Source organism: Suillus paluster (assembly GCF_016628075.1).
Source record: "Suillus paluster strain FC165 chromosome Unknown EDB91scaffold_62, whole genome shotgun sequence".
NCBI classification, from domain to species: Eukaryota; Fungi; Basidiomycota; class Agaricomycetes; order Boletales; family Suillaceae; genus Suillus; species Suillus paluster.
The window spans coordinates 14,438-41,778 of record NW_024537622.1 but is presented as its reverse complement, the minus strand read 5'-3'; the positions used below and the strand labels follow the sequence as shown (position 1 = coordinate 41,778).

Here is a 27,341-nt window from a genome sequence, read left to right as displayed (position 1 = left end):
ACCTTCAAGCTCCAATTAAGCTCTAGTATCAAGTGCGGCGTGCACACAAGTGCGATAAGTAAGACGCGCGTTATCTAATAATACAGAGCGTATCAGGTTGCCAGGGCCCCGAAAGGTAGATCTATATCCCTCCGAAGGGCACGACAGGTGCTGCCAACTCCATGAAATCGAGCGTGAGCGGGATGTCCATGATCCACCTCGTGATCATATCCTGCGTGGTGTGAGTGAAATGTCCACAGAATTTGGCTCTTACTACTCACCAAGGCAGCTTCAGGTTGGTCGTAAGGAACCATGTGCCTGACAAGGTAAGAGGTAAATTATCGAGACGCCAAGTGAAAAATATGTATGGGTTTACTGACCCAGCGTCATGGACAGTAACGAAGGTAACGTTTCCAGCGCCAGAACCGCGAGCACCGGCAGACCTGACAGTGCCGGCTACTTTTCCAGAACGCATCGTTACCCACTGTTCTGTCTCAGCCGTAGAGAACTCATCCAGGAAGATGGAATCAAGTTGCTCGACCCAACGTTCGTTGCCCTGATATATGCGTTAGATGACAACCACAAACCTGAGTCATGACCTACAATGTAGTTGCACATCATATCTAAGAATACCATCAGGAATGCGTTGTCACATTAAAAATATTGACTCACCGGCGTTACCAGCGTAGACAAGCAGCCTGACGCCATCATTGATCATCTCCGTCATTAACAGGGGCGTATTGTGCATTGAATCACCCTGAAGCATGAACGCCTGGTTGACAGCCATGTTACAGGATTCAAAATTGCGCTGCGGGTTCACACCAAGAGCAGCTTTAACCTCAGGATCATTCAGATAAGTCTCGATCCAACCCATCTGACGGTAGCATAGCGGGCCGTCTTCTTGAGGATCGCATTTGACACGTGCGTCGTAAGGGTTGAGACCGGATTCTGAAGGGCGAGTTCAGGTGTGATTAAATCTCGTAATGGTGGCACATACGTTGAATAGGACCGTAAAGCTGAGAGTTGCAATACAACGCAGCAGGTACGCAGGTTAAGCGAGAGTTGAAATCGTGACAAGCTTTGATCAGCCTCTGGCAGGTCGGCACCTTGCTCTTCAAGGCAGCGCATTGTGCACCATTGGGATCATCATAGATCGGGTATGGTCCTTCGCAAAGGTAGTCAGGTATCGACGCCATCTGTATGTAATTATCGGTCATTCCATTGCCCAATATAACAGAAGCAAGGTTGATCTTGACAAGTCCGGGAACGGGCAAAGGAGGTAACTGCTTATTCTCGGTATAGATGACGTTCGCAATGTTCGGAGCATACGTGCCGCCGTAGCTTTCTGCAGCGATGTGGAAAGGTTGAGTAGAGTATTCGGGGAAGCGGCTGAGGAAGAGTTCCATGAAGGCGTAAACATCTTTGCCAGCAACAGGGCTTGTGTTGACGGTGCTACCATCTTCAGAGTATGAATATCCAACGTTGATGGGTTGGTCAAGGAAGATCATGTTGGCGTGGGCATTCCAGCTATAGGGGTTGTGCGTCGTGTTGGCACCTTCGCCGGAGATGCTGCAAGGACCAAGCTCGAACAAAAGACCAGTAGACGAGCTGCATCCCGGACCACCGTTGAGCCACATGACGAGGGGTGCATCCTCGGGAGAGGTGCGTGACTCAAAGAACCTAACTCACGGATGAGCCTGAAACGACGGGAAGAAGTAGACGGCATCCCGTACCAGAAGAACAAATGTTTGTCGTCGGTGATATCAAGGTAACCGGAGTACTGTTTCACAGAGGGGTCACACAACTTGGGCTCTGTGATCCTGAGCTTGTAGTCACTGAAATGAGGGTGTTGAACCAGCTCATCTACGACATATGTTTCAGTCAGAGCAAACCGGATCAAGCATACCAACTTACAGGTTAAGCCATGCTGCTCGATGAACTGCTTCCTATCTTCAAACCATTGATGTACTTTCTCCTTGCCCTTGTCGATGATACCTTCCACAGCATCCTGCACGGGGAATACCCCACTCTGGAAATGGACATTCCCACCAAGAACGACTTGTGCCTCGTCAGCTGGCGCTGCAAGAACGGCTGGTAAAAGGGCCAAAGACAAGAGACTGAAGACCTTCTTCATGATGAAGGAACTCAAGTTGTGGGACTGCAGTTACGAACGAAGCCGCGTGCTACACGTACGTTACTGCGGACAGGCTTATTTGGCGATTGACAAACAACCGTGGTATCAGACCAACCTCCGCCGCAACTTTTTCTGCTCCCATGAGCTGCCACTGTCTGCCAATGCGTGCGATCTTAGTAACTAGAGGCTAGGCCTTTGAGATGTCCGCCGGATAAATAGTTGTAAACTTGTGGTCCGCTGTAGCTGGGGATTCCGACGGTAGTTTATCCGTACCGTAATGAGGCTATAAGCTTGTCCTGGCAGTGCAGAACAAAAGCTTGGCCCATCAGAAAGGTCCAGATTCTACCCTGTCTTTCTATGACATGCTGTGAAAGTTCAATCAACTACTGCGAATCGGAGGGGGACGCGTCTTTAATTCAGCAGAAGATCGGATCACCGTGGGCTGCTTCAGGAGCGCAATACATCCCATTTGAGTCCATGCCACAAAGTCTAGGTGTATTTTGAATGTATTCGTAGTTATCAGTCCAATTCACAATAAACGCCCACAATGGATGTACGATAATGATAATACTTATGAACAGCTACACGTATGCATAACGAGCGAGCGGGTGTACAGCGTCCTGCACTAATATTCCCCGCACTATCACCCAGAAGAAAGAGAGAACTACAGGCTGCACAGTAGCGAGTAGGACGGCGCGAATCTAAAAGTGTCCATGAGGTATAAGTGCATTTGCGACAGATAAAGCCGAGGGTAACGACGGCTGATGATACAACATGGATTGCCACGTGGATAGGTGGGCGGCGGGTGTCGCAAGAGTTCCGTGCAAGGTGTCTGGCGTTCAGTCAGGTCTTGACGAGCAAGAATACGCGAAGGGTAGTCGGATATCATGTTACGAGTGCGCTTCTTTTCAGATTATCGCGAACGAGGACGTCTTGCACTGGTAATAAGAGTGAGTCAGCTTTACGCGAAGAAGCAGAGATGTGTACACACCGTTCTCGAGGATGTATGTCGTCGCTTTTGTGTCCTGCAAGATAAGGTTATCAAGAGCGCTAGTTGACATTGCCGAAGATCTTACAGTTACAGATGTAAGATGAAAGTAATACACTCGCTCAGGAGAATGCTCTCTTAACAGAGCAGCGAATTTCTTCTTGAGATCTGACAGGACAACACGTCAGAATCAACTTGACAGCATAGGACATGAACTTACATTGGCTAGCGCTTTCAAAGTCATTCGGTCGGCTCCCGTAGCTGACGATGTAATCCGCCAATCGAATACCTGACGCGAGCTTCGCACGAAGGATGTCGCATTTATTTAAGAAAAGGATCATTTCTGTCTTCTTCAACAGCGGGTTAGACACGATGGCCTTCCAGAGTAGGAAAGAATCGGCCTGCCACGACGTATGAGCGAAAAACAGGTGGAATAGATAAGGCGTACCAATCTATTTACGGAAGGGTCTTCTTGGAGAACTTGGTCAAAGCAGCTTATGGGTGCCAGGAAGATGATGGCATTCATATCATCAAAGTATGGAACCCATGCGGCTCGCTACGAAAAAGGCAGTTAAGCCGCGGCCTCGTGGACGTGACACTGTGCTGGTACTCACCAATGACCTCTGGCCGCCAACATCGAACACGCGCCAGTCATGACTCATGGGTGATCCCAATGGACCTATTCGATATTTGGTCAAGAATGCACTAGACGTGTGACATGATGAGGCAAACCTGTTTTCATAGTAAAACGATGCTCTGAGACCCCCAGTGTCTTTAGCCGCGCACGCAGAACATCATCTGCGTTTCAAGGTTAATTACGTGCTATTGAGAACGATTTGAGCTTACCATCCGTGGGTATGTACCGCGGTGAAGTCACGCGATCCAGCGCATCAAGGAAGCTGAAAAGGCATGAGGGGGAGATATGAAAGGATGATTGAAAGACGTACAAACCAGCCATCTCTTCGGGCCTCATTTTCTCGACCTCCATTAATTTCTTAACAATAGGATCTGCCCAAAGGCGTTTCATGTCGTCTGCACAAGCGTTTAGAACGACGCCAGGATCGTCGGGGTCGGACCAGTCGACTAGATTTTCACTGTCACAACTATCACGACCTATTAGACGATTGAAGGTGCTCTTCCAGCCTGTAGAAGAGTTGACGCTGATTTCCTGTTGAAGAGGGAGGGATTGGGTAGGATTAGCTAATCTGGAGAGCTGGACGTGGCCATGGGGAAGAAGCTTCTTCATTAAAGCGGCCTCGACTTGTAGTAATGGGGCTAGGCGCATCTTAAGCTTCAAGTGTTCTGGGTTAAGTGGGGGATATTCTTTGGTGGGTGTATTGGGTCTTGTCATGTGATTTGATGAAGTGGAAGGGCTGTGTGCTGATGAATGTGCCTTGGACATTAGGTCCAAAATGGCGTGGATCGACTGAACGACATTGAGTTGAATTACGGCTCTCCATGAAGCACGCTCTGAGCGAAAGGCCTAAAGAGAATAAGGTAGTCAGTATTGAGATAACCCGTTGGAGGATGGAGCGGAAGGCGAACTTTAGGAGAGTTCATGAGTTGAAAGTCTGCAATGTAGCCAAATGAAGGTAAATTGCTGTCTGACCATAAATAGAACTTGGGCTTACTTTTCAGTGTGGTCGATTTGCCTGCAAGCTACCAGGTGAGCTAAAAGCTAGTAGAGAGCAAACATGGTACTCACCAGATTCGCTCTGACCTGGCAGGGAATGTTTAGTTGTATGTCTTGAATACAAGTGATTCAAACGCACCTAAGAGTAGTATCTTGATCGCTTTAGGACCCTTCTTCTCTGAGATACGTTGCCTATTGAGTTCCTCATCAATGGCATCGGAAACACGCTTTGCTTCTTGCTCCGTTGCAAGTCGGTGCTCCCGTTCTGCAGGTGTTTCGTATAGAGGCGGTGCAATTGCGCGAGCGAGGGGGTCGTCATCCGATACTCTTTGGCGTTTGGAGCTTGGCATTGTGGTTGAGGAAGGAGATAGCAGAAAATTGATTGTCGAGTAAAGGCGGTAAATATAAGAAGACGAGAAGAAGAAGGAGTTAATGGTACAAATTGGCTAGGTAGCAGCGTGGCGGTTGAGATGGAAAGGAAAGTGTAAGACTGACGTGATATTTGACGAAAGTAGTCACACTAAAAGGTACGTAGGTGCTACGGTATTAGGATCGGCGGTTGTCCTGAGAGTAACCCTCGAGCCATGCTCCGGGGCCATGGACTTGTGACTTGTACCTGTCGCCGAAAACTTGCCATTTATTATCTTCAACTCAGACAAGCTTCTTACTTCCTTTCGACACTCTTTTGTGCCTCAAGACTACACGCACTTCCGTTTTCATCTTCAGCGTCTATACTTTACTACAACCAATCCCATGAACTACTTTTATTTATTACTCACCCATTGACGACCGTGTGTCTTCAGGTCTAGACGCTCTAGCTCTAGCATATGCGTCGCCACAGATCCTATCAAAGAAGATGATGTGATATGACTCTAGGTACCCAGCAGCACAGGATCCGCGCTCGACCGATCAGGCAAAATATTATTTCCCATTTGAGGAGCAGCGGCATCCTATTATTTTCCTGATTCCGATCCCGCGATCCTGTTTTTCGATCTGCCTCCGTTCAGTCAAGCTGTGCTACTGCCACATCTCGCTCCTCTCCGATGGGATCATATGTGGGGTCATCATCTTTTGCTGGCACTCATTTACCTTGGAAAGGCAGATAGAGTCAGATAACCTCCATCCACCGGAGTCGCTTCCGGTCAATCTCATATATCCTCTTCCGCTGTCAACGGTTACTTGTTTAGGTCCTCCATACAAGAATACAACTTGTAATGTCTCATCATGGATCCGTTACTCCGCCCTTCCAAGTAATCTTATGGTCACTTGACTCGACAATGGTAATATCAATCAACCCGAAGACAGACATGCATGACGACGGAGATCGCATGCCAATCACAGAATTCCGGAGAAAAGCCCACTCGTCCAACTCATTTGCCTAATCGATCAACCTTGCATCCCATTTAGAGTGACGGAATGTCCCAACCCTTGAACCACTACAGAAGCGGCCGTAGTGAGCCTCGTTGTCAAGTCTCGAGTCACTTGTTAAGCCTTGCTCTGTGTGCGAACAACGTCAACTGCCGTGGATGCCGGGCGCTTTTCAACTTCAACACCCGCAGACTTCCGCAAAGCCGTTCAATTTTCTTTCATTAGTACAGATCTGCGGCAACCATTCTCCTTCATTTGCAGAACCGGATAGCCTCGTGTTCGGGTCGAGTTACTTGCCGAGACTTGCTCCAGACGCCAACTCCCGTGTCCGCCGAGCGTCGTTAGGAAAACTTTTACCTTCAACGGCCGCAGACTCCCGCAGAGCCGTTCAATTTTCTTTCATTAATACAGATCTGCGGCACCCGTTCTCCTTCGTCTGCCGTACTACGACGCGTTTGATCGTCGACCCAGTACGATCATCGATGGAACCCTATGGAAGGAATCCTTCACCGAGGCGCCCATCTGCGGCCTTCGGAGAGTAACACTACTTTCACGACAGTCGGACAGCGAATATCGCCCATAAATTCGTTCTTGATCCCTCTGGATAGGGGGTGGAGGAATCGATGTTCTTCTTTTTCACCTCTTTCGTCGACAAATCGCGAGTGACAACTTGTGAAGCTTCAGGTTGGCAGCGGGGCAATCATCGGCATGCATCAGGAATCGCGTTTGCAAAGAATGGACGTATTTCGACGATTCTAAATCCTTCTGCCCCTCCGTCCAACGTCTGAAGGTCTGACGTACGCGTCCCGTGGCGAGCTATTCACGTCTTTGGTACCTATTAGTACGTCAGCAGGCCGCATCCCCTTTCAAGTAGCCGCGGTCCCTGCCGCCGGAGATAATATTTCCTCTCAGCAGACTACCGAATCGCATCGCTACCGAGGTCTCAAAATCCGTAGCCCAAACTAAGCTCCGACCGCTGCTATGCTGGCTCTTCCCTACATAAACCTGACACATTCCCGTTCGGTCGCCGTCATTTAACTTGTCACCCCACTATCCATCCTTCCCGGTTGGTCGCCTCTCCTTGAGCTTGCCTCACCACCTCCGATATCCCGGGTTATCCAGGCCTGCAAGCTCTCCGTGCTTCCCTCCATTGTCGTTGATTTCCGGCGGTACTGGAACTTTGCGAATTGTACCCGCGAAAGATAAGGCTAATATTTAAACTACAGGGATGGCAGTGGTCGATAAACTACCCCACTTGAAATCTGATCTAGACAAGAGTGCAATGCGGAGCTTCCTATTTGCCAGCCACCTCCACTGCCCTCATTTGATACCCTTGCCCTTGATAAGTATCGAACGAGGACATAGGCCAATGTCAGTCATGATTCCGCCGCAGGGCCGTGCTCGTTGATTAATCACCTGCAGGAGAATGTCAAGCTGGGTTTCAAGCCATGAAATGGGCGATACCCCGCAACTTAGATATCTGAATAGAAGAATGTCAATCTAGGCAAAAGCGATGTGCGGGCTCTCGCTCTTTGGCCTGTTTTCGGCCTAATTACGTTTCCGTTCCTGTTGATGCAGATCCATCATATGTATCCAATTTGCAAATTGGGATCGTCCAGGTCTGTTCCAGTCTTGTATTGGCGCCAATGGTGAGTCGAATATGGTGGGGGTCCTGCGTATGGCGATATCGATATAACGAGACAGCGCTGGTCCTTTGAAATGTGCTAGTAGTTGGAGCATGATATAGGACGTACGAAAGTAGATACTGGTGTGACGCGATAGGGTTCACCGGTGAACCCTTCATTGATCTACAGTCGTCCGTTTGGTGTACAACGTTTAGCACCCTGCACGCTTGCAGAAATGATAGCAAAGTTCAGTCAACGTTGCGAAGTAATCCCAAGACCCACTGGCTTAGTGCTCAAGTACTGGCCGGGTGAGGCTTTATCGCTATCCTCCAATCTGCACGGCTCTTTTACTGCTGAGGGTCCTGCGTATCATGATATCGATATAACGAGAGCCCCTAGTGCTCGGTAGAAATGCTAGGTGCGACGTACGATAGTGGACATATGTTGGTTTTACGATAGGTTCACCACCTTCGCGTGATTTCGAGGCCCTCCGATGACGCATGGCCATCCGCTTGTGTGCAAAGTTCGGAGCATCAGCACTGCCCACAAAAATAATAGCAAAGTCGATATTGCGAAGCAGTCCCAACACCCACTGGCTTATTACGCTCAAGTACTGGCCCAAGCTTGTGGACCCGACTTTATTGGTGTGCACGGATCTTGTGCTGCTTAACATACTGCCGCTTTTTACATCCAGAAAGTATCACTCGTTCATGCTGCTTCTATACTTTGAACCACGATCGATCCTGTGCCGTGATGTGGGGCGAGCTGCGTATCATGCATCAGGTCACATATGTACTCCTATGTTTTCCCGAATTTAATGATTTTTAAGTGACCGCAGTGTACGCAGCCGACCCACTTTGTAGGTTTCTTGCAGTTCGATTGGGGTCGATGGTGATACGCACTGCATAAGAAACGATGGTTGAATGTCCTTCAGGCTGCTGCAGACACCTTACACGGCACCATCATCATTCGCCGCAAGTAACGATATCGTAAATGTTGCAGAAGCAGTGAGCGAGCCATCGGCGGACAAATACTGTCGCCCCCTCTTGGGAAATCTATGCATGAAACTTGCATCCTATTTGCAGGTGTTGTCTTGTATTCGACATTCTAGAAGGCGTCGATCGTGATGTTTTTATCTTGTGGAAGTAAGACAAAACATGTTTCCCCAAATTTAATGATTTCTAAGTGACCGCAGTGCACGCAACTGACTCACTTTGTGGGTTTCTTGCAGTTCGATCGGCGTCGAGGGTAATACGCACTGCATTTGTCAAGATGGCTGAATGCCCTTCAGGCTGCTGCAGACACCCTACACGTCATTCACCGCAAGTAACGACATCGCAAATGTTGCAGAAGAAGTGAGTGAGCCATTTACCAATATCGGCGGACAAATACTTTGTTATCCCGTCTTGGGAAATCTATGCATGAAGCTTGCATCCTATTCGCAGGTGTTGTCTTGTATTCGACATTCTGGAAGGCGTCGGTCGTGATGTTTTTATCATGTGGAAGTAAGACAAAACATGTACTCCTATATTTCCCCAAATTTAATGATTTCCAAGTGACCGCAGTGCACGCAACTGATTCACTTCGTGATTTTCTTGCAGTTCGATCGACGTCGAGGGTGATACGCACTGCATGAGAAACGATGGCTGAATGCCCTCCAGGCTGCCGCAGACATGCTACACGTCACCATCATCATTCACCGCAAGTAATGACATCGCAAATGTTGCCGAAGCAGTGAGCGAGCCATTTACCAATATCGGCGGACAAATACTGTCACTCTATCTCGGGAAATCTATGCATGAAACTTGCATCCAACATTCTAGAAGGCGTTAGTCGTGATGTTTTTATCCTGTGGAAGCAAGACAAATCGTCACGACTGACGTCTCCCAGTAGGAGGTTCCGGAATGTCAAGTTCGAGACCAGCGCTGACGCGTCTGACCGGATGGCGATATGCAGCCAGCAGAACATGCTAGCTGTTTTTTGCATGCTGTACTTATCCAATAGTTCTTGATGAGTCTTGACACGTACCATGTGCTAGCACTTACGAAGCACACGTGATAAGTCTGATGATTCAATGGGAGTTGACTGGAAAATCATTCAACCCCGTGTCTATCTCGGGACTCACTAGGACGACTATGTGGCTAGAAAACTGTTAGGCTGCCCCCGTTGCGTCCTAGTCTGAGCCTAGTATCTCACAAGAGAATCAGATGCCAGCGATGGGCCAAAGTGAGACTCGCTGGGGAGCTGCCCGATGGGCTTGGTATCACAATTTTTGGGTGAGTCTGTGTGAAGGTACTCACTGCAATGTTCGGTGATAGGCTGTGAAATGAATGACGTGCCATCGAGCTGCGGAAATGCAAAAAGATGGGGCAACGGACGGAGTTCACGCCGTAGGGGCGTGAACGATAATGACGTTTTGATATTTATGTAAATGGAAACATTAATTTCACCTGATTTTGATCCAATTTAGGTGTAAAGCGAATACTAAATATTTGGGCAAGTCTACCCCCAACGAGTTGCCACGCGGTGCTTCGAATGATGGCATGAAGTTCTGCAAGTATTGAACATCACTTAGCCGACCTGGTTTTCGGTCAGTTCACGCGTCGTCGAATACTCTATATATATTGGTCTGTGCATCGAAGTTGTTACAGAAAATGAGAGAAAAAACGAGAAAAATGTCGTAAACTTTTAAGGTTGATTCACGGAAATATTTTAGCGTTTACGGAATCGAATCACCCCAAAGAATTTGCGCCGAAGGAAATAAATGTTCGCTGGCATCCTCACGTTGCTCGTCTTTTTCTCCTTGACCACTTTCCATCATGTCGTCCGTCCCTCCAGCTCGCTCGACGCCTCCGTCGACGGAGATGCTTACTCCACCCATAACACCAAAGCTCAATGGTGTCGCCAACCCAAAGAAGTTCATTGATGATCCCGAGCACGTACCTGCCGACGCCAACATTCCAGATAACTACGTGTCGTATACTCTCAAGCATCAAAAGGCTCTTCCTCCAATCACCTGGGACAACTGGTACACAGAGTTGAACTGGCTGCACTTTGCTATTCTCGCTGGTACGCCTGTCGTGGGTTTCGTCGGCGCGTACAAGACCCGCCTTCAATGGGAGACTGCCGTTTGGTCAGTGGTATACTACTATATGACCGGCCTCGGTGAGCTCTCTTATGTTTACTGTCATCCTTGCAACTCGCCTTCTTACCATACTTTCAAGGTATCACTGCTGGTTATCACCGCCTGTGGGCACACCGTTCATACAACGCGTCAAAGCCTCTCCAGTACATTCTTGCCTTGTTTGGTGCAGGCGCCGTTGAAGGCTCTATCAAATGGTGGTCACGAGGTCATCGTGCTCACCATCGTTACACCGACACCGACCTTGACCCGTACAACGCACACCGCGGTCTGCTATGGTCACACATTGGTTGGATGGTGGTCAAGCCCCGTCGCAAGCCTGGCGTTGCTGATATTAGCGACTTGACAAAGAACGAGATCGTAAGGTGGCAACACAAATACTACCTGATCCTTGTTGTTGTTATGGGCATCATCTTCCCCACTGTCGTGGCTGGCCTCGGCTGGGGCGACTGGATGGGTGGCTACATATATGCTGCTCTTCTGCGCCTGTGCTTCGTTCACCATGTGCGTTTGTTCCTTGTACTTTGATAAATTATTGACCTTGCGATTCTAGTCGACGTTCTGCGTTAACTCACTCGCTCACTGGTTGGGTGAAACACCATTCGATGACAAACACAGCCCTCGCGACCACCTCGTCACTGCTCTCGTCACTATCGGTGAAGGATACCATAACTTCCACCACCAGTTCCCCATGGATTACCGTAATGCCATCAAGTGGTACCAATACGACCCTACAAAGTGGTTCATCTGGTCGTGCCAGAAGGTTGGCTTGGCAAGCCACCTGAAGGTGTGTCTGTTGCCAAGGCGTCAGGATGCACGACTCATACCGACCATTTAGTCCTTCCCTGATAATGAAGTCCGCAAGGGTCAGCTTACCATGCAGCTTAAGCGCCTGCGCGAGACCCAAGAAACGCTCTCATGGCCTTCCGACAACAGCGACTTGCCCGTCATTTCCTGGGAGAGCTGTACGTTATATCTCTGCGTGCTCGATGTCGTCTCTAATACATCACGTGTAGACCTTGAACAAGCCAAGAGTCGCCCACTTATCTGCATTGCTGGCTTCATTCATGATGTTTCGGACTTCCTTGATGACCACCCAGGAGGCCGTCACTTGTTGACGAAGAACATTGGCCGAGATGCAACGACAGCTTTCTTCGGAGGCGTTTATGACCACAGTAACGCCGCGCACAACGTAAGTCATAATCTACTAGTCGCGTGACCATGTCCTGACTGATGCTTTCTGCAGCTCCTCGCGATGAAGCGCGTCGGCGTCCTTCACGGCGGTGCACCACACGGCTTGGAAGACAAGACCATCCCCCCAAGCCAACGTCTCCGCATTGCACGATACAACGAGATTGGCGGTAGTGGCTACAGCTCCGCAGCCCACTCGGACGGCGAAGGGTCTCCTCGGTTGATCACCTTCACAACTCTAGATGCGTGTTTATTGGCAAGATAGATTTTTCAGAAGTTTATATCCATCACTCCCGACCATGATTGACATTGCATATAGTCGCTTGCAAATACCGGTTGTGTCTTAAAAAGCATGTCGACCTTTTTTCGGTTTCTCCTCATACGATACGTACACCCGCTGTCACGTCACGCCCTGTTATGTTCGCGATGGTAATACGAAGGAAGAATGTATGATATACATACTTTGGTGCATTGATTTCTTCACGGTTTGAACTGGATTGTTATTACGCTTATTTGACTTTACCTACTGTGACGTCTCGTATGCGCATCGGTTCTGCACGGATTCGTTCATACCTCTCCTGCTTCTTTTCCTGGACAGCATATCATACATTGAACTGACGGTACAAATTATCCATAGTCAGTACGTCTTTGAGAGAAAGGTGCTTTGGCAGAGTTCAGCTTGTCCATGGAGGGTTGTTACGAACATACCTAGACTGGGAGTATGCAGCATACATAAGAAAATCCAAACATCGCACAGAACCATGTCCGTGTCTTTTAAAAACAATTGAATACGCGTTACAGCCCTTGGCATAAGTCCATGAAAACGGGATGTGTGGCGTGACTCAACCTGTCTCAGTAGTACCAGACCTCCCAACATAATGCAGCTTGAGCTTGAGCTTGAGCTCGAGGATGGCAGCATTCTCCTACCTCAAAACCAAGCCCAATGTGACCTATATCATCGAGGGTGACTGGTACCAGTACAATGGTGTCTCGTATTAAAAGTTATCAAAAAAATTCATTTACATGGACTTGTGCACGAGGACAACAGACTCGATTTGCATGAGTCGTTTTATAGCTGGTCCATCTTCGACAAAGTTGCGCATCTAAAACGGCCGGCGGGCACACTTCATGTACACTGGGGCATTTGCGAACTTAACTATATAGGACTAGATAAAATTGTCTGACATAGAATCACCGATTACCCTAATGGACATGAATTGGATCTCAAAAAAACAATTAAAGAGGAGGTTCTCGCACCATGACTGAGTGTATGCACACGGTATCGGCCCGGTTGGGCTAAACCCCGAGCTCCATAGATGGGTGTGGTAGCTCTCCACTGGACTGGACTCAACTCCTTGAGGAAAAATGACAGTGTATTTTCGAGCATCAGGCTATCCCAACGGCTGAAGAGTGATAAATTTGACTGAACCGCAAAAATGCGTGTACCGATGAGTCAAATTTAAACACATCTCTCCGCCGCCGGCCTAACAATTCAAACCGCTCGATGAGCGGAGTTTTTATGCAGCCGAATGCGTAGCGTCGTTTAAATTATACGTGGGTCCTCTCCTGTCCTCTCCGGCGGGAGCGCTCGCTTAGCGCTCAGGAAGCTTCAAATGCTTTTAAATGGTGAACGTAAATGGAGAAATGGAGGCCTCTCTCCGATCCGGGCCTGTCGTGCACAACACCAGAAAAGCGTACTATGAATGGAATAGCTCAGCATGCAGCAGGCACAATCAAACAACAAATTTATACACATTTTTGGTCTTCCGACGGCACTACTAGCTGTTTGCACTCGAGTCTGGATGTCGCCAGAACAATAATTTACGCCGCACCGCCGGGAGGTGACCTGGAGAAACGGTGAGCTAGGCTGCTTTCGTCGGAGTGGGCAGAAACCAACCAAACACTATCGACGGGCCCCATCCCACAAGTACTAGCGCCACATGCTGGGTCCCAAAAGGAGTTGGCTTTGGGCGATCCATTGCTACGTCAATGATGGTCGAGAGCGCAGCCAGAAATTGTGTAATAAAGAACGCCCTAACGGCTCACATTAGCACCTTTCCGAGTATACCGACCTAGTCTTTGAAGCAAGTACATTTGGAAGAGAATGAGCCTCCATATTGCAGGTGCAAGACTCTGTCTCGGTTGTGTATAACGGCCAGTGACTCGAGGAAGGTCAACACGTACTCGAGGGTACCATGTACTGTCGGAATGACTCACCCGATATTGGAAGACTAGTTGTACATTCTTCAATGGGAGCAGTGCTCACTCGTTCGTCATGTATCTGAGATTGATCCCATCGCGGTGTCTCGGAAGACCGCTTTGGCGAAGGCAGCGAGGATAGCGAGGAGGGAAGAATTTCAGACCGCGGAGAATAGGCATGGTACGAAGTTGCCGCGGCACCGCTCGTTTCGCCAACATGAGGTATATATTTCCTTGGCATCGCCACGACGTCTTGATTCTGGTCGTCTGCGAGATTGTCTCCGAATTCCGCGGACTTTGGACTCACGTCAAGCGTAAGTGACGAAGGGGGGTTTGTAGGTTGAATGGTGTTGGCCGCCTGTTCAGCAGACGGCGAACGCGGTTGTGAAACTGAGACCCTGAAAAGCTCTTGACGCATTATGTGTGCCTTGAATACATGGTGAGCTGCTGTTGCAGACAGGAAGAAACATGGAATGGTGAGGATCATGGATATGCCCGCGTAACCCAAGAATCGTCCCCTACGTATGTGTCGTGTGAGCCTCAGCGCGGTGTTTGCGATGCAAGTTACACACCATATGGGATGACTACAATCACAGTGTAGATCATCTGTGGGTTGAATTGCGTGAAGGGATAGTAGGACGGGGACGGCGACGGCAAGTGAACCGAACGGAAACACGATGATAGGCAAGAGATATTGGTTTCGCCATACCAATGTCCTGCTCACATGTAAGTAGTCAAAAAGAAAGTTGGTGCGGTACTTGTGCAAACCACGCACGATGAAGCGGTTGTTACCACAGAAGTTGGCCACACAACAGCGCTTGTCGTCGCCATCGTGAACGCTGCACATACTCCAGTCAGGGAGAGAGCTGCGTAGTATATGACGAAGGTCTGAGCTACGCAGGATATTAGGGCAATAGAACAACATATTCGTGCATTCTAGAAGCTTGCCTTTGCAAAATAGCGGTGGCATATCAAAGGGGTTCATGTTATATATCATTCCTGCAAGGAGTCAGGACTCAGCAAAGCCCTTCTCTCACCAGTTCACAAGAACACATACGCACCCAAGCAAAAAGTTCCTTGGAGCATCGTCGCAAAGACGCAGTACAGCATTGGACCCCAATAGCTCCCAATTGCGCGAGCGAACACTGTTAGGACTATCCAACATGCAGGGATGCCTGCACAACTGCGGCGTCAATCCAATAATTGCTCAAGTCGACGCCTGAATCTGCTTACCAGAGAATGACAGCGCAAACCATACGGCCTTCAGCGCGAATGGTAGCATAGGGGAAGAGTCAAACTTCAAGCTTCAATTTGCTATCGTACCAAGGGATTTACACAAAGTTTGTGTGGATCTGTGTCGAACAGATAGACTCAGTCGTTGTAGTACGCGCAAGGCAGATGTCTCGGATATATTTACCTATGCCGAACAGATGGAAGAGCGTAGCGTAAGTGTATATAAATATAAAGCGAGTACATCAATAGCTCACCTCAGTCGTTTTGCGCGCAAGGCAAATGTCTCAGGTAAAAGCTTGTATCTGCTAAACTTAAGTAAAGGAATGCGGGTGATCTTGTAGGAAAAGGCAAAAAAAGGTTCAGTACTCAGTACTCAGTAGTCACAATGACATAGCAGGAAAGTATCATAAGAGCGCACGATGTAAGGTAGAATATGACACAATGATAGAAAGTGCGCACCTTGTCCTGTCAACGGACTCGGTGCGTTGCTCCGGCTCCTACTACTAGTCCCAACATGTGCCGGGTTGAGATTCATGACCCTCAGGCGAGTCAGCCTAGTATTGTTATATCGTCCGGATATAATTCGCTTCTCCCGTCTTTTCTCACTGTCAAATCCGAAACCGCTTCAGCGTGTGCAGTGGGAGTGATTGTATCAAACACACTTTGACGAGAAACCACAAGGTTAGATCTAGTTAACATAAGAAGTTGAAACCACTGCGCATGTCACCATTCTTGCCGCGTGACTAGCCTCTACGCCAGCAACTCATTTCAGGGCAACCGACGTCACAACGAAGGAAAGTCCGATAAGGAACACATGAAAAACCGCATAATATTAGCATGCAGACACGGACTCCGACTGTCAAGTAGAGTCACTTGGCGAGGGGGAAGTGGCAATGAAAACTAGTCCAGGCCGTTCAGATCTACTAAGAGTGAGGCGGCCCCCACGATCTGACATATTATATGCTGTCGCACGATCAGCTTATCTTTCGGCAGCTTGGCCAACTTCAGCGCCACCAGCGAGGCTAGCTACAACAGTCTCCACCCCTGACGAAGGTTCGTCCATTTGGGCAGTTTCCACTTGTGTATCATCCGCTTCATCTCGGCACCATTCTATTTTCACCTCCACGTCTACTATATCATTTCCCAAGCCGATCGGGAAATCGAGCTCATCTCGAGCCAGTATGAACGATGAGAATGGCATCTCAGGAACGATATGGAAGGCTGGGATGAACCACGTCCAAGCCATAAGCACCTGCCAAGGCTGAGCATAAGGAATGACATGGAAACAATAGGCACACACCTGACTCATGTAGAATTTGATCCGCAATTCTCGGTCAGCATCAACTATTATTCCGTCGCGGCCGCCCTTTGGGTTTGCCGCTTCCTGGGATATGGAATCGATAGAAGTCGTGTTCGAATTAATCGAAGCCTCTGAGCTGTGAATTTTCTCCTGTTGAGGTGGTGCTTCGCGAATGTTGATCCAACGTTCCTCAGTCAGAGGACGGAGAACGTAGCTGTAGACCTTGACGCTCTGTCACTTTTCAAACATTCCGAATGGTCTGACCACAAAGTTGACGAACCTCGTCTATGTCGTTCATTTCAGGTCCTAGCTTTCCAGCATCTTCCATCCGAGCGAAAGTGTGCACCATTTTTTCTTTGTCCCATTTGTCGCTGGCAAAGATTTCATCGGCTGATTCAGGGGACTCAGAGTCAAATGACCGCTTTCGCCTTCCCAAGTTAGTGACGTCCCGAGTACGTTGCTCCCAACGCTCTAGAGCATCAACAAAGACGTCGTCGTAACGTGCTAGCGACGCCCACACACGGTTATCGCCATGATCCATTAGCAAGCTGGCTGCACGAACGAGACCCGTTTTAATTATAGATAGCTCACGCAGTCGAAGGGAAATTTCGGTGACGCGCACTTTCCTCCGGGGAATCGATGATGAGTTGGAGGTATGAACCATGCCCGATTCAACATCTGGCAGTCTCCAAATTCCGGGTGGACCCTGACCAGCAAGAAGTTGCGACCAGTATAAAAGCCAGCGCCTCTGACTAGGAATACTAACGCCTGCCTTCGCCTTCCTCGGCCGCGCACTTGATTGTTTCGTTGCAATGGATAAAGCTTTCATGCGGCGCGAGGTGTGGAAGTCTAATACCTGTTGCAATGTAGGCGCGGAGGGCTTGGAGGGCATACTTTGGCTTTCGTCTGGCGGAAACGCTTCGCCCACAATAGATGGTGTAGAGCACTTGGCTGCTTCGCCTGGTGCTTCGAGGGCCGCATCATTAGGGATTACTTGCATGCAGTCATCAACGCGGACGGTTATCCAGTCGTCTACGTTTTCCAGAGGAGATGTAGGAGAAAAGGTTTCGGTTGAGAGGAGGTAAGCACAGGCCAGCGTGCCCGACCTTCCCTTACCGGCTGCATGAGACTGGTGTTAATGAGTGTGCGGAGTGGATGGAGGGGAACACGCACCTTTACAGTGCAAGACAGCTACTTTGTCTTTTGAACTTGTTAACCAAGCATCTATCTCCCTGGAAACTAAAGGGAGAACCGCAAAGGGAGGCACACTGGATCCAGTAATTAGCGATTGCGAGCCGATAATGTACGGTTGTTCCTTACTGATGATCTGGAAAGGGATAGCGACTCACCCGTCCTCCAAAAACGCTCTTGTCATAAAAGTTCTCCCTCACTGGGCAGAAGTTAAATACCCAAAAGTCGCTACCATGTCGAGCAGTAAGAAAACGCTGAGCATCCTCGCGACGGTTTCGGTAGAGGCCCTCAAGGCCAGTAGCAGGATAGCCCATAACAATGACCTGATCGGTTACATATACAAGATCTAGAAGAATACGGCGAATGTGTCACGGCAAGCTCGATAATTCGTAAAGCATACAGCACACCTAGCTCAAGATCAAGATTCGGATCTCTAAACCGAGCTTTACCACCAGAAACAAGACGCCGCACAATTTCAGTCATAAGGTGATCAGATATTTAATGGAACTGAGCATAGAGCGCTGAACCACAGCAAGGCGAGGTGGTCATTGGAGCTTGAGCTTGAGCATCTCACGCACATGGTGGAGCGAGACCAGTAATGGTAGTGCTTGATAAGGGACCACATAACGCAGAGTACCGCTCAAAAAAAAGGGAGATCCCTAGTCTCTCGTTGTCAGACCATATAGGAGGACATTCTTCTTCATGATGGGAGATCCTGGAGCTCCAATGGAATCGTGGGGAGTTTGAAGGACTACGTATGTACGGGAAAAACATATGAAGAAAAGAAAAAAAAGTGCCAGCGTCGGTTTCCAGTGTCCACTTATCGGCAGCTTCTCCCTCTTCAGGTTAACGGCACGCAAGCATATGATTCTTCATTACATATACCACAACTCATTTCAATGAAGAATCGCAACATGAAAGCTACCGAGGAGGACCGGTAGTTCCCCAGACATTTTGCAGCCGCGTCAATTGATCAGACCCTGCCTGAGCAAGGGTAGGGTGCTGGCGAATACTGGTGCATTCCGAATGAAAGAACGTTATGTTCCACCCTTCAAATCCGCGGAGGCTTTAAGATGGAGGATAGCACCATATGTGGCAAGACGAAGATCCGATTCAGAGAGTTCTGTGTCATATGTCACCACCGGGTGCCGGACACGCACCAGATTTGCAATCGGTATGTCGTTGTTGCGCGCGTTCAGCAGATGCGAGCCTCGGGCCCTGTCCGGGTCACCGGCATCCCAGATTTTGCAAAGCAGGGGTAGAGGAACTGAGAAACCAGGATCTTTATGAGGGCGAGTGTTTGCAGAAAGTTCAGCCCAATTAAGTCTTCTATGTGTCCCTTAGCTATCTTTCAATCTCATCCTTGGCACAGGCTCCGACAGAAGGGGCGTGGTCTGCTCAAGTCCATCTCGGTCGCCTCCTGGATTGCAAAAAAATTCAGAGTGATATCCATAAACTCCCATGCCCAGTTATACAATACTTCCCTGTTTCAGGGTTATACGTTTGGTGGTCAATATAACATTCATTGCTCACATCCACGATAATATCGCCTTCGTGTCAGGCCCTCCAGAACGAGGTTAGGAAATTTCTCGTGAGAGAGCTGTGGAGGTAGAGGCGAGGCTGTGACTCTGATGAGGTCCTTACGTTTTTTGCAGGAGTTATACGCCTCTCTCGTTTTCAGGATCCGTTCCGGCCTGTTCTTGGGCAGGCCTGCCATTGCTAGCTAAAATGTCAACCAATATCATTTTCCCGCCCGCAATTGCCCGTCCTGCCAGCGCCGATGAATGCAATCCAATCCGCTCCAAGAAATGCGAATCTAGACAGCCGCCAACGTCACCATAGGAAACGACTTAAGATACAGCAAGGGCTAAATTGTGCCTTCTATGGTTGTTAAATACAGGTTGATCTGTAGTGCATGCTGGGTATATCAATAGGATGTAAGGTCAAGCCATGAGATCGACGAGAATGGTGATAATGCCAAGTACTAGGCCACAACATAAGCTCATGATTTCGAAAACAAATGACCACATTACCGATTTCAATTCCAATAAGAGCAATTACAATTTGCTCAAGACGCTCTGCATGCTTACTTGATACAGACTCCTTCAGTAGTTGGAGCATATCTTGAAGAACCTGACCATGAGGTCAGCAAATGACAGCATGTCATGTGAATCAAACCAGCCTCGACTCGAGTATTCAGTAGATTGATTCGCTGAGGGATCTCCAGGTAACTGCGCGCGGCATCATACAACGGTTGTAGATCAGGATAGCTCTGAAAAGGTGTCAAACGTTCTGATATTTCATGTGAATAGTCCAGCTTACCCAGAACACCTCCTACAATGAGGGTAGGGGTAAATTCAATGTAAATATACTCTAGCCAAAAAATTCTCACTGGAGAGTCCAAGACAGAGCCTACTGAGTTGATGTTGGTCCGTAATATGAATAACTCCCCAGTCTTGCGCATAATCTCTGGGAAGGTATATGTGAGATGGTTTATATGCGCAATCCTCATGACCGACCTTTATGGGGCATGCCGATCTTCCCTGTCTCTGACAATGTTTCGGGGATATCTTTCGTCTCTTCGATAGTATTCGAGATGAGCTCCTCAAACTGAGAAGACGTCAGGAACAAACCGCGTCACATAGTGAAGCTAGCGTACCAGGGATATCTTGACGGACTGCGAAAGTGCGTGCGATAGAGAGAGCTTCGTCCTTGATGTGTTTCAGCATACCCAGCACCCCTATTATATTCGACTCACATGTAACCGGATCCCTTGCGCAAGGTAATAACATCGTTATATATACTGTGCCGCGGGTCAAAATCAGCGAGGTCGGAAAAGGACAAAACGTACCGACTGTAATCTGCGTAGTAATAATTCAAATCTTCCATTTCAATGTCGTCTGACGCTGCCAGCGATTCAGAGTTCTGCAGGACAGTACAAAGACCTTCACCTACCCAATCTTTCGACTTCAAAACGTTTGCTACGAGGAGTTTGTCAAAGCCCATTTTAACAAAAGCAAAATACTTACATGGAGGACAAGAAACGTTTCTCCTGAGCTTCACTCATTCCCCAGATGACTACTGTCCCATAATCGAAAATGAAAATCTCAGCCTCGGTTGGAACAGTGTGAAATTTGCTAATCTTCTTGCGCTTGGCAGGAAGTCCATTATCTTCTGCTTCAGACATCGGGGGATTCAGCTCCGGGATTCCTAACAAATCCCCACTCTCCGGCAGAGATTTCGCATTGGCTTCTTGGTTGACTTGGGGTTCATATGCGTAAGGAGTATACAAAACTTCGTCAATAATCTTGGGGTCTGCACGATAGGACATCCTCCGGGCGTTGAAGAACTTCACAAGTTCATGCAGACGATAAGAACTAAATCGAGGATGTCCATCAGTTACATAGTTGATCAAGAGACGGACCAAGGGTTCACCTTGCCGTCGCATATGCCGTTACACGAGGTAGTGATTTCGCCTTCTTCTTTGTCAGTCTCAGCGCATCTCTTCGCGCCGTTCCCTGCGGAATCTGAGAGATTTGACGTAGGCGTACTTCGACGTCCTCGCCCTCGTCTTCGTCTTCTTCGTCTTCCTCCTCGTCATCTCCGTCATCCGTATCTCCTGTAGTACCCAGACTTTCCTCAGCATCCGGACGTGGTTCAAGTTTGGTTTGGGTAGTCGATGTCGGTTGGTCGGGGAGGACCTTGAGTTTGCCAGCGACCTTCGTGGACCTATTTGCACCGCGAGTCTTTGGTTCGGGTTCCCTAGAGATGCCTGCTATTGATTTGGGTAAGAGCGGTTTTGGAGGCATCATGGGACACAAGTGTATTTGAATGTTATGACACTTCGAGAGTCTTTTGATCGAGTACGTAGTTACCGGGGACCGGTTTCCTCGCTGGGTCACATGACTTTTGGTTACGGTTAGTCCGAGACCTTCTGAATCTGCGACGCGTCGACACAACTCACTTGAGTAGCTCTGGGCCTCTGGCCATGGATTTCAATTGCGTCGCAGTGCTGGACCAGGCCTGAAGCTTGCAGTTCTACAAATAAATTGTTTCTACTCACAGACCCCAACATCTTCTCGGTATCATCGTATCTCGCCTGCCAGGTCACGCAGCACGCTACGCCGTGTGCCTATGTGCTACCTCAGGTGCGAGCATATGTTTGTGATCAAATGTCATCCAAGGTTGGCATGACGTATTTTGCGGTTTGTGATACCTAAGTAGTGCACAGTAAGTTATCATCATATCATACTTAGGTGCTGTTCGAAAACTTTCCACATCGCTCACGTGCAGGCATCGCTGATAGATTAATATCGTGTACAGCAGTTGCTAAGCCTATCTGCAGATCCTACAGGCCTTAGGGATCTCCCCCGACTGCTGGTGTCATGCAACCTTACTCGGGCCCAATGGCATTTTTCCAAACTCGTTATACTCAGGATATAATTACTTAAAGTTTAAAGAGTTGCAAGGTTCGTGCCTTTACGTTCACTGCTAAGGAAAGCCTCACGTCACAATGAATGGAACAATAGGAGGAGCCTTAGTGATCGGCGATCACTCATCGGTGGAGAGGACTATCCACTCGACGCTATATACCTAGACGACATAGCATTTGAGGAAGTATTATTCAAGACATTTAGTTAGCTCCTTCTCATTGTGTTGCCATTCTTTGACTCCGGATCATGCGACAATCCCGAAGTAGTCGGATTGGAAACCTCCCTCTCTTCTTCCTGTACGCTGCCTCCGCGGAGCCGTCTTCGACCGCAGGGTCCATTGCCGTACAGCACACCTTCTTTTTCTTCTGGTATTGGAAGTAGGTACGTATTTTTTTTGCCAGCAACGCACCCTAAAGGGAGACACGGCATTCAATGTGTAGAGGAAGCTACAGATAACGAGTTACACTCAATATTATCCAATCCATGATGCGTGCGCGCCTGACCCGATGGATCGATCGTACTGTACGTACATACCGCTTTCCACCGTTCTTGCCAGGAACGATTGAACTCTGTGTGCAAGATCTTTTTCCAAGTTCGGTGACACATCAAAATTGGCCGTTGGCAATAATGATACCCCCCAAAAGACCTACATACAGTGTCCCCCAGTTTGAAGAAGGCTCTCGGTCAGTACCGATGTGCTATGTTTGACGCTGACCGCGGGTGGCGGGAATACATAAACGTCATCGCTTTGTCGAGTGTCCGCTCGCAGCCCTGAATATTACGCCAAGGACTCTCCAGTGGACTTACTACCCCACCATCCACTATCGCCAAGGATCTATCACGGGAATCCACTAGTTCTCCCTTCTGTACGAAGGCACAGACTGAGTCGCGTCGATTCGTCGGACGTAAGACTTACCCAAAGCACATGTTCTATCTCAGGACCAACTTCAATACGCCCATTTGCCGGACTCCGACTGCACATACCTGACCACGCAACAAATCGATGTCTCAGTACGGTCCGAGACGGCGATTAAGCATCAACAGGGCAGTCACCTATATATGGCATTTCCGCGGAATGACGCCCCTGAACAGACTGTACAAGTGGTAACCTTGCTCTAAATTGGAAATATCCGTCAAGGTAGTAGCGATAAAGGTCGCCTTACCCTTGCAGCACTCTGACTAGCATGCCATCTTGACGTACAGTCTCTGAGTCAGTGACGCCCCACAGAATTTCACTAGTGCCACCATATTAGATACGGAATACATATGATCATACTTCAGCCAAAGATACTGCTTTACGGAACCGCAAGCGGGTAAAATTATTACGAATGGGAGAACTGTCTATGAGCCAACAGTATCCACCAACTTGGGTCCATGGTATGTACCTGAACTTGGCATCGAGTTAAGGACTGAGTACGTCTTTGTGCACTTTGCGTGAGAGGGAACATGAGAATTTTCAGCAGGCGGGGAAATCTCGGGGACACTCCCCGCCAACAGCTGCCAACCCGAGATTGAGACGTCCTGTAAAACCCCTGTCAAAGCTCAAGGGACAATGCCCCTCAGGGTTGCAAAGCGTCCCACGACCTCGATTCCTCCGCTGATCGCATGATCGGCGTCTCGGATCAATACTGCGTACGAGAGCTTCGAATGCTCACACTGACAGTCAATAATACCAGACAAGCAGGAATATACTACATACAGGGAGAAAAATCACTGCAGAAAATATACTAGCGTGCGAGTGCACAAATTCCTGCGGTTACTGTGCGGTGTGTGTATGAATACGAGGCTTACCCGCGAACTAGTACGAGCTAGACAGACAATATTTAGGGCAGTACAAGGTCACCATGATCGGAATAACGACAAGGTGCCAGTGTGCGTTCGGCATCAAGTCTGTAAAACAAGTAACAATATGCAAGTCTAACAAGGTATGTGTGAGGATCGATGCGAAGTCCAGATACAATTGGGAAAGAAACGGGTTGTCCTAGGAGATGAGGTATATAAAAATAGAAGGAAGTTGCAGAAGGTCTTGGATTAGATCGCCTCAATGAATCTTCAGGCATATGAGCACCCTATCGAGCGTAAAGCAGGGTGTCCCACTGAAGGGGGGCGACTCCGGCCTCCTCCCTTCGAGACATAATCTGGCATGATCTGCGTTGAAAAACGCTGAAGGAATTGTTCATCGATCGGTTCGCGCCTCGGATATGCAAGACCTTGAAGGTATTCGAGGGGAACTAACTGCTCCGAGAGATGTGTAGGACTGATGCGTGGACTTGGGGTAGCAGGTCCTGAGGATGACGATGAGGGGGGCGAAGGACACTCCGAGCGACTCTGGAACGGTACGATGTCACGAAAATGTGATTGTATCTGAGTAGGGACCATATTGGGAGCCGAATACGTCGTCTGGCGGACGTTAGAAGGGTGATGTCCAGACGATCCTTCCGCGGAAGATGGAAATGAATAGGCGGTTTTACGCCCTCCTGTGGTTTCTACTTCCAGCAGATCAAGCTGAGAGGAATTTCTTGAAGTGGGAAAATGTGTATACCCTGGAAACGGTGAAGGATTGGAATTTGAAGCGTGAAATGACGATTGAAAACCGGATTGAACCGGATTAATGTTGGGAAGTACGCCCTCCATGGGAAATTGCGAGAGTTGCTTTGCGACCACATTTTTTGGTAGGTCATCATCTCGTCTTGTCTTGGCGTCTCTACGAGCACTTCGGAACCATCCGTCTGGAACCGGAACATCCCCGACGCCTTGTATATTATCGATTGTGTTAAGCCGATCAAGCTTCTGTTGACTGAAGTAGGCAGCTGATGAACGCAGGATTAGACTTCGGAGGCGGCGGAGATAACTGAGAGACGTACTTAAGTGCCATTTTCTGGTGATACCTCGGGTGCGATCATCAGGTAATGAGACACGCACACTGTAAGTTTGCTTGATCAAGCGTTCAGAATCACCCGTGGCACGTGCACGGGAAGAAGGGTACATGCTGTAAAAACAGGTAAATTGTAAATTGATCATTCCATGGCGTATGGACGTTGTATGCCCACATGATTGACGTGACCTACCTAATCATTTGTGCCCAGGGGGTGCCGGAGCTACCTGGATCATCATTTACATCACATTCTTTCTGCTGATAGAACAGAAATTCCTGTGGAAAACATAAGTCCATAGGGATTTTCGTGGCTGAGTCATCTACTTACATCGCGGACTCTACTTGGCCCCCAGCCCATGCCATCCGTCCTAGCAATATGAATAACATTGAATGGTCAAGATTGGACACCCCAGCGATAAGTGGACCAACCATCGTTCCATGCCGAGACCTGTAGCCTCAGAATTTGCACTGCGCTCTTCCCAGACATATACGTTTCCGGGGGCGATAGCCCGTCGTTCCTCAGCATCCAATCGGCGTGTTATAAGTGGGAGCGCATTCCTCGCGACAGCATGAAAGATGTGAAGTGCATCTCTCGTTGAACGTATGCGAACATTTTGGAGGGAAGGTTGCTGCATATCTTCAGAATGAGGGGATCAAGGGGGAACACCAAGAGGGTCTTAAGATCAACGAAACTTCACAGCACAAGTTATATATTCCTGGATTCGTAAGGAAACTGTGAACCGCGGGATGAAATTAAAATTATTCTAAGTTTGAATTGAGTTAACCCACATGGATTTTGGGAAAGCGCCTGTGATCGGACTCATCAGATTCGAGTTCAAGTTGGGAGTATTTCCGAGACGTGGGGACGCCGCTCACTACTCCACTAGCCATATACATAATGATAAAACAGCATAAAGTGCGAAGAACGTGGGTATAAGTTTTAACAAGTTGCGCAAATCCCGATATGGTTGTCCCGGCGGACGGACATGCTTCAACTTTCAATGATGCAACCACGCAAATCGCCGACCGGTGAACGTCAACAAGCACCAGCACCAGCCTCACTACAGGGTTGAATTAATTCATATATTCACCTTGTTAGTAACAATAACCGCCGCCGCACTTTGCTGAACCCTTACTACTGTTCAGTCACTAAAGTACAAGTCTACAGGATTTAAATCAAAACTGGTCCTTGTAAGTGCAACTTCACTTCATTTCAAAGATACTTCATTTCAAAGATCCTTGATTTCCTGCGCATACCTTATTGATGGTGAGATGTGGTGCACATTCGCCAGAGGGGCTTGGGATTGGACGATCAAGTTGAATTAGAACTAGTCTGGCTTTAACAAAATTCTAACAAGGTTTGATGTCAGGTACAAGACAGTTAGTAGATGCATCATGATGGCATGCAATGATCTTGCCCCATCTTTCTGATGAGACTCATCATCGCCAAGCGTTGCCAGTGCGTATCTGACAAGCCTAATTCGAAAAGCAGGCAAGTGACCTCCGCCCATGAATCCCAAATCATATCACCCTACTGATCGGCGACCATACACCGCATAACACATAACTGCTTAAACACAAATGCCTGTCTCTCCTAGTAACTCGGATAAAGCCTAATTCAACGCAGGCAAGTGATCACTGCGTCATTCTGAATGTTGGCCTGGTTGCATTTGTACTTGTCATTGTGAATCTCGGGTTGTATCTTCAGGGTCTGGCCGAGACGTCCGGCAGCCACTTGTCTTGAACATACGGTTTTAACGTGTACGCTCCATTGTGTTGAAGCCAAACTTCCTCTTTTGTCTGTCAGGCTTCAGCAGTCGGTCTGCGACATGCGTTATCCAGTGGACATTGTCAATGAAGCTGACGATGTTCCCACCATCCAAAGATATAATTGTTCGAATACTCACAGTGCGCGCTGAAAGTCTTCCAGAATGCATACTAGAGAGAAAAAGCTTACCAGCTGTGTCGTGGCAGGACTGATGTTGCATAGGGCATCAATGTGCGCGTGACGAATGACCATACGCCACAGAACCTTTCAGGCGTGCTGAAT

At 48.5% G+C, this 27,341-nt stretch overlaps 7 protein-coding genes across 7 annotated transcripts; 1 reads left to right on the top strand and 6 right to left on the bottom strand.

Annotated features, from left to right (window-relative positions):
• Positions 1–121: 121 nt before the first annotated feature.
• EDB91DRAFT_1238894 (Alpha/Beta hydrolase protein) lies at positions 122–2,113 on the bottom strand (the record flags this gene model as incomplete). Its single annotated transcript, XM_041321778.1, has 8 exons — positions 122–211; positions 261–297; positions 360–535; positions 583–602; positions 652–927; positions 977–1,659; positions 1,713–1,842; positions 1,894–2,113. 8 exons carry the CDS (start codon positions 2,111–2,113, stop codon positions 122–124), a joined length of 1,632 nt encoding a protein of 543 aa, XP_041173581.1.
• A 438-nt stretch (positions 2,114–2,551) lies between these two features.
• Positions 2,552–5,331, bottom strand: EDB91DRAFT_1153524 (guanine nucleotide binding protein, alpha subunit). Its single transcript, XM_041319524.1, has 13 exons — positions 4,874–5,331; positions 4,807–4,821; positions 4,733–4,753; positions 4,647–4,672; positions 4,049–4,584; positions 3,948–4,000; positions 3,834–3,899; positions 3,716–3,780; positions 3,550–3,657; positions 3,322–3,502; positions 3,190–3,269; positions 3,105–3,138; positions 2,552–3,051 (listed from the first exon to the last, which is right to left on the bottom strand). The coding sequence occupies exons 1-13, from the start codon at positions 5,082–5,084 to the stop codon at positions 2,999–3,001; spliced, it is 1,449 nt and encodes a 482-aa protein (XP_041173580.1). The 5' UTR covers positions 5,085–5,331; the 3' UTR covers positions 2,552–2,998.
• A 5,149-nt stretch (positions 5,332–10,480) lies between these two features.
• On the top strand, positions 10,481–12,511 carry EDB91DRAFT_711981 (uncharacterized protein). The gene is made up of 6 exons (XM_041328178.1): positions 10,481–10,892; positions 10,952–11,373; positions 11,423–11,656; positions 11,708–11,834; positions 11,886–12,061; positions 12,116–12,511. Exons 1-6 carry the CDS (start codon positions 10,547–10,549, stop codon positions 12,323–12,325), a joined length of 1,515 nt encoding a protein of 504 aa, XP_041173579.1. The 5' UTR covers positions 10,481–10,546; the 3' UTR covers positions 12,326–12,511.
• Positions 12,512–13,838: 1,327 nt separating this feature from the next.
• On the bottom strand, positions 13,839–15,090 carry EDB91DRAFT_1252039 (uncharacterized protein; the record flags this gene model as incomplete). The annotated part of the gene is made up of 6 exons (XM_041323450.1): positions 13,839–13,906; positions 13,958–14,094; positions 14,153–14,222; positions 14,278–14,777; positions 14,832–14,975; positions 15,035–15,090. 6 exons carry the CDS (start codon positions 15,088–15,090, stop codon positions 13,839–13,841), a joined length of 975 nt encoding a protein of 324 aa, XP_041173578.1.
• Positions 15,091–16,245: 1,155 nt separating this feature from the next.
• Positions 16,246–18,737, bottom strand: EDB91DRAFT_711989 (uncharacterized protein). The gene is made up of 6 exons (XM_041328179.1): positions 18,391–18,737; positions 18,113–18,329; positions 17,966–18,060; positions 17,073–17,911; positions 16,793–17,023; positions 16,246–16,744 (listed from the first exon to the last, which is right to left on the bottom strand). Exons 1-6 carry the CDS (start codon positions 18,464–18,466, stop codon positions 16,472–16,474), a joined length of 1,731 nt encoding a protein of 576 aa, XP_041173577.1. The 5' UTR covers positions 18,467–18,737; the 3' UTR covers positions 16,246–16,471.
• Positions 18,738–19,873: 1,136 nt separating this feature from the next.
• EDB91DRAFT_1058542 (uncharacterized protein) lies at positions 19,874–21,792 on the bottom strand (the record flags this gene model as incomplete). The annotated part of the gene is made up of 10 exons (XM_041314169.1): positions 19,874–20,116; positions 20,172–20,253; positions 20,356–20,452; positions 20,503–20,593; positions 20,643–20,694; positions 20,742–20,786; positions 20,835–20,889; positions 20,939–20,964; positions 21,013–21,360; positions 21,419–21,792. The coding sequence occupies 10 exons, from the start codon at positions 21,790–21,792 to the stop codon at positions 19,874–19,876; spliced, it is 1,413 nt and encodes a 470-aa protein (XP_041173576.1).
• Positions 21,793–24,468: 2,676 nt separating this feature from the next.
• EDB91DRAFT_1058529 (Gti1/Pac2 family-domain-containing protein) lies at positions 24,469–25,926 on the bottom strand (the record flags this gene model as incomplete). The annotated part of the gene is made up of 6 exons (XM_041314167.1): positions 24,469–24,742; positions 24,968–25,226; positions 25,281–25,405; positions 25,485–25,567; positions 25,620–25,659; positions 25,721–25,926. The coding sequence occupies 6 exons, from the start codon at positions 25,924–25,926 to the stop codon at positions 24,469–24,471; spliced, it is 987 nt and encodes a 328-aa protein (XP_041173575.1).
• Positions 25,927–27,341: the final 1,415 nt, after the last annotated feature.